Source organism: Hyperoodon ampullatus, assembly GCF_949752795.1.
Source record: "Hyperoodon ampullatus genome assembly, chromosome: X".
Classification (NCBI taxonomy): domain Eukaryota; kingdom Metazoa; phylum Chordata; class Mammalia; order Artiodactyla; family Ziphiidae; genus Hyperoodon; species Hyperoodon ampullatus.
In genome coordinates this window covers 90977567-90988134 of record NC_136913.1, presented here as the reverse complement: position 1 = coordinate 90988134, position 10568 = coordinate 90977567, and the positions used below count along the sequence as shown (strand labels likewise).

The 10568-nt window shown below is 35.4% G+C and overlaps 1 protein-coding gene across 1 annotated transcript in view; it reads right to left on the bottom strand.

Annotated features, from left to right (window-relative positions):
* Positions 1-9395: 9395 nt before the first annotated feature.
* Positions 9396-10568, bottom strand: part of IL1RAPL2 (interleukin 1 receptor accessory protein like 2) — a gene marked incomplete at both ends in the record, with an annotated part of 1033390 nt that continues 1032217 nt past the window's right edge. Inside the window, one exon of the mRNA XM_079726932.1 lies at positions 9396-10093. Coding sequence (XP_079583058.1) covers positions 9396-10093 — 698 coding nt within the window. The remainder of the gene's footprint in view (positions 10094-10568) is intronic.

Genomic DNA, 10568 nt, shown 5'->3' with positions numbered 1-10568 from the left:
ATGGGCCAGTTAGCTCTGATTTGTTCCATGACCACAGAATGCACCTCTAGCCTCAGCCAGCTGTCTGGAAAATGAGTGTCCTTGGTCCTACATGCAGTCATGCAAGAAACTGAATAGCTGATCTCTACCAATTGGAAAGTAAAATAAAAATGCGTTTCCTATGGATGGTGAGTCAGTGGTGCCATTTTTGTATGAAAATAATTATAATTATAATATTAACTCTTATATAGTGACTATTTTGTGTCAAACACTGTTCTTAGCACTTTACATGCTAAGAACATTAAATCACAATGTTCACAACAACCCTGTGTGTATTATTATTATTCTCATTTTACAGGTGAGGAAATAGGGTCACAGAAAGTTAAGTAATTTGCCCAAGTTGAAAATGGATGACATTCTCATTTTTCTGTTCATTTTCCCACATTCCCTCTGTCAAGAATGTTGGGTCACAATGTACTGACTGTCTAGAAAATATGTCAAAAGAAGAGAGAAACTTGGATATTTTTGCATAGTGAATTAATTGGTGGACCTGCTATTGTGGCACGCCAGTTGCCCAGTAAAGGAGGTTAATCTAATTCCTATTCTTCCACCCAATATGATAATTATCAGCATAAAAGTACCCTTTGCAAAAAAGAAAGACAATGTTTTTGTTGGCAATAAGTCAGTATATAAAGTATATATTTAAGAAACAGGACTATGTGGTTAGGAGCAATGAACTACATTGGGTGGCCTCATAGAACTAAATTGTCTGAATGTTCTGAGGAAGAATGATTTCTTTGACTGGCAAAATGCTTAAGAAACTTTGATCTCCAACCACAAATTGACTTAGAATCCTAAAATTCTAGACCTAGACAGGATGTAAAGAGATAATCTGTTTATCTTTTTTTAAAATTGTAAACAATAAATTACTTGTTGAAAGAAGCAAAAGAAAAAAAATCCTCTTATATTTTTAAGGACTCCAGGAATTAAAAGTTCACAGATGCTCTCAAATTTATTTGTCCATTTATCAAGAAATGTGATGTGAGCGCCTACTCTGTGACCAGCACTGTTACGTGTGCTTGGATTATAACAAGGAATAAGACATGACCATTGATCTTCAGAAACTCTTCATCTAGTCTTGTGTTTTCTGCTTTAGAAAGTAAAGGCTCTCCTTCCTATAACTTTCCTGCCTATTTTAAAAAAATTAATTAATTAATTAATTAATTAATTATTTTTTGGCTGCATTGGGTCTTCATTGCTGCGCACCAGCTTTCTCTAGTTGCGGCGAGTGGGGGTGACTCTTCATTGCGGTGCGCGGGCTTCTCATCGCGGTGGCTTCTCCTGTTGCAGAGCACGGGCTCTAGGCGCATGGGCTTCAGTAGTTGTGGCACGCAGGCTCAGTAGTTGTGGCTCACAGGCTCTAGAGCACAGGCTCAATAGTTGTGGCACACGGGCTTAGTTGCTCCGTGGCATGTGGGATCTTCCCGGACCAGGGCTCGAACCTGTGTCCCATGCATTGGCAGGTGGACTCTTAACCACTGTGCCACCAGGGAAGTCCCTTTCCTGCCTATTTTTAGTTTCATCTTCTAGCATTATGGAAAAGAATTGCTCAGCATCTTACTAATGGAGACTATGTTCATTAAGCTACATTTCCTTTCCCTTCTGGGCAATGCTAGACTACATTTCCTACCCCCTAAACTCTCTCCCCCTCTCCCCCCTCTTGGTATATGAGTGGTTTTTATGGGCCATTTGGTACCAGCTTCCATGCCCTCTTTCTTTACTAATCTACTGGCTAAATGGTGAGGATTCCTTGGACCTAGAGGATATCAGAGAAATAAAATGGAGAAACCTTATCTCTGACTGTGGAGCAGAGCCTCTCCTCACAACCCCATCTAATCCTCATTGGACTGATTTGAGAAAACAATACATGCAGGATTTGGGTTATTGACCTTAACAACAGTTATCTATTCTTACTAATACAATGTCCCTTATAAAATTTCTTCATACTTTAAAATATGGTAATCACTCTGCCTTCAATTTTGGTGAAAATTTGGTTCCTTGTGTTCAATACTTATGTGGTTATTAATTCTTTATTGTTCATCACCAGTTCACTCTCTGCACCCCCTACCACCACTCCAACACACTTCAGCATGTCCCATTTTTCTCTTTGTGAACATTGTCCACATTCTCTGTTTTTCTTCTTTCCTATTACCTTTTTAATTTAAGTGTAGTTGGTTTATAATATTGTGTTAGTTTCAGGTGTACAGCATAGTGACTCAGTTATATATATATATATATATATATATATATATATATATATATATCCTTTTTCATATTCTTTTCCAATATGGTTTATCATGGGATACTGAATATAGTTCCCTGTGCTATATAGTAGATCCTTCTTGTTTATCTATTTTATATATGGTACCATGCATCAGTCAGTCCCATATGCCCAATTTATTCTCCACCCCCCCACCTTCCCCTTTGGTGACCATAAGTTTGTTTTGTATTTCTGTGAATCTGTTTTGTAAATAAGTTCATTTGTACTATTTTTTAGATTCCACATATAAGTGATATCATATAATATTTATCTTTGTCTGACTTACTTTGCTTAGTATGATAATCTCTAGGTCCATCCATGTTGCTGCAAATGGCATTATTTCATTCTTTTTTATGGCTGAGTAATATTCCATTGCGTGTATGTATGTGTGTGTGTGTGTGTGTGTATATATATATATGTATGTGTGTATATATATATATATATATATATATATATATATATATATATATACCATAGTTTCTTTATCCATTCATCTGTCAATGGGCATCTAGGTTGCTTCCATGTCTTGCCTGTTGTAAACAGGCATGCATGTATCTTTTCTGATTAGTGCTGTCGACTTTTCTGGATATATGCCCAGGAATGGGATTGCTGGATCATATGGTAATTCTTAGTTTTTTAAGGAATCTCCATACTGTTTTCCATAGTGGCTATGCCAATTTACATTCCCACCAACAATGTAAGAGTGTCCCTTTTCTCCACATCCTCTCCAGCATTTATTATTTGTAGACATTTTGATGACAGACATTCTTACCCATGTGAGGTGATACCTCATTGTAGTTTTGATTTGCATTTCTCTAATAATTAGCAATGTTGAGCATCTTTTCATGTGCCTGTTGGCCATCTGTATGTCTTCTTTGGAGAAATGTCTATTTAGGTCTTCTGCCCATTTTTCAACTGGGTTGTTTTTTTGTTGTTGAGTTGTAGGAGCAGTTTGTATATTTTGGAAATTAAGCCCTGGTCAGTTGCAACGTTTGCAAATATTTTCTCCCAGTCTGTAGGTTGTCTTTTTGTTTGTGGTTTCCTTTGCTGTGCAAAAGCTTATAAGTTTGACTGGGTCCCATTTATTTATTTTTGCTTTTATTTCTACTGCCTTGGGAGACTGACCTAAGAAAACATTGGTATGATTTATGTCAGAGAATGTTTTGCCTATGTTCTCTTCTAGGAGTTTTATGGTGTCATGCCTATATTTAAGTCTGTAAGACATTTTTAGTTTATTTCTGGGCTCTTATTCTGTTCTATTCTGATCTATATGTCTGTTTTTGTGCCAGTACCACACTGTTTTGATTACTATAGCTTTGTAGTATTGTCTGAAGTCTGGAAGGGTTATGCCTCCAGCTTTGCTCATTTTCCTCAGGATTGCTTTGGCAATTCTGGGTCTTTTGCAGTTCCATATAAACATTAGGATTATTCTAGTTCTGTAAAAATATGTCATGGGTAATTTGATAGAGATTGCATTAAATCTGTAGATTGCTTTGGGCAGTATGGCCATTTTAACTATATTAATTCTTCCAATACAAGAGCATGGCATACAGTTTCATTTCCTTGAATCATCTTCAATTTCTTTTATCAGTGTTTTATAGTTCTCAGCCTATAAGTCTTTCATCTCCTTGGTTAGGTTTATTCCTAGGTATTTTATTTTTTTATGTGATTTTAAATGGGATTTTTAAAACTTTCTCCTTATATTTCACTGTTAGTGTAAAGAAGTGCAACAGATTTCTGTATATTAATCTTGTATCCTGCTACCTTGCTGAATTCATTTATCAGTTCTAATAGTTTTTGTGTGGAGTCTTCAGGGTTTTCTATATAGAGTATCGTGTCATCAGCATATAATGACAATTTTACTCTTCCCTTCCTGTTTGGATACCTTTTATTTCTTTTTCTTGTTTGATTGCTGTGGCTGGAACTTCCAATACTATGTTGAATAGAACTGGTGAGAGTGTGCGCCCTTGTCTTATTCCAGAATTTAGTGAGAAGGCTTTCAGCTTTTCATGATTTAGTATTATGTTGGCTGTGGGTTTGTCATAAATGGCTTTTATTACATTGAGATATGTTCCCTCTATTCCAACTTTGGCAAGAATTTTTATTATGAACTGATGTTGAAGTTTATCAAATGCTTTTTCTGAATTTATGTGGCTTTTTTCTTTTATTGATGTGTAATATCACATTGATTTGCATATTTTGAATTATTATTGTGACCCTGGAATGGATCCAACTTGATCATGGTGTGTGATACTTTTTATGTGTTGTTGAGTTTGGTTTGCTAATATTTTGTTGGGGATTTTGTATCCATATTCATCAAAGATACTGTTGCTTTTTCTGTTTTAAAACTCATGGCAAACACCTCCAATCTCTGCCTCTTAGAGTTTCCTCTGATTGAATAACTTCAGTGTCTTTAAGATCATAATTCTTTACTCCAAAGTGAGGTGAAGAATTTGAATAGAATCAGAAGATGTGATATAAATGATCACATTCCATCAATTCCTTGTTTAAGATTTTGTAATTATACTCAGTGGAGTAAATGTAATTATTTGTTTCTAAATCAGATTTGCTGAAGCACTTTGCCTTTCCTGACAAATATTCTCCTGCAGACATTTCAGGTTTGCTCCAGTAGCAAATATACCTATTGTTATGTTGTCTCTATCCTTGTCTTTACAGTGTGAGGGTGCTCAGTTAAGAAGGTAAGTTAAATACTCTAAAATAATTCCTTTGATACAACTAAATTTTCTAATCTTTGGAGTCTTTATTGACTGTGGTTTTACTTCATTTTCCTTTTTTCACATCCCACATCCTGCCTATTCCTCTTCATCCTCAAATTTGCCTTTTTTTTTTGAGAATATCCAGGCCGTCACCCTCCATCTCTTATCACCTCACATGTGGACTATGACAACAGGCCCCCGATTGGCCTCCCTGACACAATTGTTTCCCTCCATCTAATTCTTCTTACCAGGTGCATGTTCCAGAGATTTTCCTAGCCTTATTTTTTATTATGCACTCACACAGATTTCTGCCATTGCTAGCCAAATTTGCTCATCAGTTTAATAGGACTTACTTACGTTCCCCCTCAGTCTTTACATGTGCTATTCTCCACATTTGGGAAATTGCCTTTTTTCACTACTTGTTCCCTCTGTTCCAAACTTAACTCTTGCCCAATTCAGGACTGAATCACCCCACCTCACTTATCAGCTGTGTACGATATTAATTTTTCTACACTGGACTGTGTTTTGAAAATACCCCTTTCTTCTTGCATTTGATGTGTAAAATACTTGAGAACAGGGACTTCAATTTTTAAAAAATATTTCTATCATACTTTTTGTAGTGGACAGTACACAGTGGGCATCTAATATTCACGATTGACTGTGGTAATATCTGGAGAAATGTGTTTGATTAACCAGCAGTGAGCATTTGGGGAGACAAGCTTTGATGGGTGTAGGTGCTTTTACAAGTTCTGATTTCACAGTAATTAGAGTGCTGAATAACCTTCTTAAATTGCCTATGGCTGATTTTAGTTCTAAAAAGAACAAATTTGATATGAAAGGGTTTGAAGTGAATTATTGTTTATCAAACAGCCCCATATATTCATCAGAGTGCCTTGATGTTCAACACTGTGACTTCCTATCAAACATCTTAGAACAAAAATGCATGAGTCAGAGAAATTTGAGCCAGACAATTTTCAACATTAAATTATCTCCCAGAAAAGAGCAACAACAATTGCAAGTGTTCAAACTTAACTGGACACTATGGAACTATTTTCTGTCTTAACTTCACTCTGGTTTTATCAGATCACTACCTCACCTTGGAAAATGAATACAAGGAGCATAAAGATTTATATGTGCAATTTTCAGGATATTTCCCTTGGTCATTATTTAATTTTCTAGAAAACACTTGGTGAAAACTAGCTAATTTATTGAAAAATAAAATGCCAAAGGGCAGTAAATGCTTGAAACCAGTGGTTCTATATACTTGTAAGCCCTTCAACCACCAAGTGCATCAGGGAGTCTCCTTCTTTTACTTGCCATAATTTCCTTCTTTCTCACACCAGCCATTTTCCAACTTGTTACAGAGGTAATCCATAGGATACTACCCATTTCCATGTTCTCTTGAAAATCCTGTATAAATTTCTATAAATTTCCTTCATAACTGAATTGTTTCTCCTCTCACTGAAGCCTGTTTCCTACTTTTAAACAGCCACAGATCTTCAACAAAATATTAACTTTTCACATGATGAAAAGATGGGTTCGTCTTATCAGAAGCCCTCAAGTGTCATTTTACCCATTTTTAAATGAGAGTGATTGAAAGCAGAACATATATGGATCTAATTCAATTAAGACTTAGAGGGGATGAGGAGAGATACCTTCTTACATCTTTTCAAGAATCATCCAGCTACCTTTCAGAGTCTCCATAGTTAGATTGGAGCCCATAGATTGCCAAACCTGCTGGATTTCACACTTTGTCAAATTAAAACCATGTATGTGTTGTCCATCTCTCTGAGCATTGTTTATTTTTAATGCAGTTTTCATTTCCTATGTATCTATTGCTTTTGTGCATTTCTCACTTGTCTCATAATTTCTGACATTTTCAGAATTTTTCACCTTAAAATAGCCTCAATTTTAAAAAGCAAGCATACTGTTGGTGCATGAGCTATATAAAGTTGTTATGAATGTATGGGAACTAGTTGCATCAGTATTTTTCTAAATTTCCAAAATCCATTTCAGTGAAAAACTGAGAAGAAAAATTTTTCCCACTGTGAAAACAACTGGAAGAATGCATCATGTTCTAGACTAAATACTTATTATGCCCATATGGGCTATATCTTTTAAAAAAAATCTCAGATGAAAATTGAATTTTGAATTGCCATCTAGAAATAAATTTTTATAGATAGTGTACACATTGGTTCCTGAAAATGGTAGAAAAGGTTTCTTGTCAAGTTCCCCAACACAAGTGTGAATGCTCTGTTTTTGACTACCTACTAGTAGTGAAAGGACACATTGTGGCCAGCCAACTCAAATTGCTACCCACGTTTAATCATTGTAAATAAAGGAAGCAGAGAGACCCATGTTATATTTTCAGAACTGGCATGCTCAATACAGAACTATTAGTTTAAAAATACCACTGAACATTCTATTTGAATTAATCTAGACTTCTGTGAAAAACAAACTAATAAAAAGTACAATTGGTCACTTAAACATGTACTACTCATTTCATGCAGGTTATTAACTTAGTAATTACACATATCATTAAAGAACAATGAGAGTAAATACAACTTTGTAACACTTGGAAAACAGTTCATAATCGATAAATTTCCATTTTGAAATACCTAAAGTTTCTAAAGAAGCAAAATCACTTTTCTCAGTGGAAAAAAAATACATCTATGAAACACCTATGCATTGAACAGTACTTTTTAAAGGAGCAACTAATTGTCCCACTGTGAAATGAACATGTATCACTGCTAAGGTTTCACATACTGTTGGTGCATAATGCATTTTCTGAGCAGCTGGATATAGAAAAGCAGCAGAAAAACAAGTACTTTGAACAAAACCCATGGATTATAGGGAATCAGTCATGTAAAGAGGTTGAAAGAAATAATCAAAACATGTTACCTAATGTTCTCTTACACATTCGAGTTTCACAATTACAAGGACTGGGAAAATTATTAATTTTTACACACTGTGTACATTTGTACTTGTTTATATTTGCCCCAAAACATGATTTAAGAACCATATACAAAATGCCAGAATGAAACTCAATTAACAATTGATCCCCACAGAAATATTTGTGGAGAGCACACCAAATTAATTGGAAAGAACATAAAGTAGTAATTCACAATAAATATTAGAATAGGGGCACATTCCTTACAGCAAATTCATAATATTTTAGATATTCACAGGGATTTTCTGATATGGTACAGTCACAGTCACAATGTGAAGGTAGAGAAGTTTAGTCTATAAAATATACTTATTGAAGCACCAGGAATAGAGATACTTCTGAAGGAGCCTTGCACACATGGCCAAGCAGATATTGTGTATGTACAGAATAGTCTGTTTCACAGCTACATTTCAGATGAGAATCACTGCAATTGCTGCTCTACCACTAGTAAACTTGAATCATTTAGCACTTCATCTGTGAATATTGTTGTTTCACTTCTTTTGTACTGCTGACTCTTGCAGTCAATATTTATTTAAATTCAAACTCCAACGATGTTGAAATAAAAGTAGGAAGATGTGAGCATCTTCATATAAAGCTTATAGCAGGTCAAGAGATCATTTGGAAAAAATCCAAATCTGAATTTTTTAGCAAACAATAAAAAGCATGACTTAAAATGTGTTTTCAAATGTGTAAAACTTTGTTAATAGGCTAAAATGCCATAAGATTTAACACCATCCTAAAAGAACAGCCTATCTATTCATTTGCTTAAGAAATGCACATTGTTTATCTACCTACCAGTTTGCCTACAGAAGATGTGCTTCCCTAATAAAACTAAAAGCTCTCATTATGAGCTGTTGATTTAGTATACAGAAGTTGTCCATTATGTTGAAGAAGTTCTAAACGTTTCAATCAGATTTTTTCTTAACTGATCTTCCTCTACAAACAATCTTCCACTTGGGATGCCTCAACACTTCTTTCTTGATAATTCCTGATTTTTGGTTACTCTATAGAAGTTCTCTTTTCACCTTAAAACTTAGTTCAGAAATTTCAAATTCAGTTAAAGTCTTTAAATTTCCTGCTTTCAAATAACATGTAAATACTGAAATATTCATAAATATTAACTTACCTACCAAACTTGCAGTCTAAGTGGTATCATAAAACCTACTCTATAGAATAGAATTTAATATTGTTTTCTTTTAAGGAAGAAATCAAAACTGTACATTGGAACAACGTACTATACTACAAAAGCAGGTCCTTCTATCCCCCCACTACTCTGGAAATGTAAACAAAACAATTAGATACAAAAGTGATTTCTGTGCCTTTTTCTTTGAACACCTTTTCAGCACCTCAATGTTATTAGGTGTACTTTTTGCTTGGTGTAGCAGAAATTTTTTATGCTCACATAGATGTTCAGAGGACTTCAGATTTTCCGCTACCAAATATCACTGGTGAAGCTAAGCTCTTTGGATGATAAAGGTAGCAGGGAACTGTTCCTATGAAATTCCTGGGTATCTTTCAGGGCATTATTAAGGGGTAGCTGTCCATTGAGTAGTGTCAGAGGCAGGTTACAATAAGTGTGGTGGTTGCCTAAGGAAGGTACTGGCAAGGTGGTGGTTGGCATCTCGTGTTTATAACCTCTGCAACAGTGCCTCATTTGCATCGAATCTGAATGGTGGAAATCTGGGAGATCAGCTTGAGATGACACCAGAGAGGCCGAGGTACTGGTCATGGCAATAGATGGTATAGGCTGGAGTTCTCCAAAAAGTCCTTGTTCTGCAGAGTCCAGAACATGACACCGAGAAAGCATTTCTTTTTTCCTGATGGGCATTTCATATACTAAGCGCTTCCAAAACTTAGAATTTAATTTGCTGCTCTTGGGTCCCTTCCACTTGATCAAGGACAGAAGTTTGATGCTGCGCTTTAGTGATTCCACTTCCTGGCAATTCACCTTCCCCTTTAATTCTGTACATTCAATCAAAATCACTTTGATTTCTCCACTGACTAGCATGTTATGGAGTCTGCTTTCCAATTCGAAAACACTCCATCCTCGTCTGAGAATATAGTCTGGAGTTAGCACGATAATAAGTCTTCTGCTTTGCTCAACACATCTTGTGAGATCTTCAATGTAGGCTACAAATCACAGAAAGAGAGAAAGAGTAAAACAAAGACATTTCCAGTCTTTAAAGCATTAGGTTTGCACCCTAGTATAGCAAAGATCCAGTCTTTCACTAAGGTACATCACATTTTCTTTTCTTGTATTGCACACTCAGAAAGCTTGTTGCCTTAAAAGTAAAAAAATTAAAAAAAAACTTCTAATACTTTTCTTTCCCCTCATCATTACTTACAGTGTTCTGTTAGCTATATAAACTCTGACTTCTTCAGAGCTTAGGTGTAGTTTAGTTATTTTTATTTACTTAATCATTTAATTCAAGGCAGGCTTCCAGGCTAGTACTCTAAGTGAACAAGCAATCAGCAGGTTGATGAAAAGAGAAATGGAACCTTTTAATGAAGGTCACTGTATTTATGGGTTTGGTTCGCTTTCCCCCCCGTTTCCAACTACTAAAAAAGTAGGGGGACTATGTATATATAATATATATATATTATA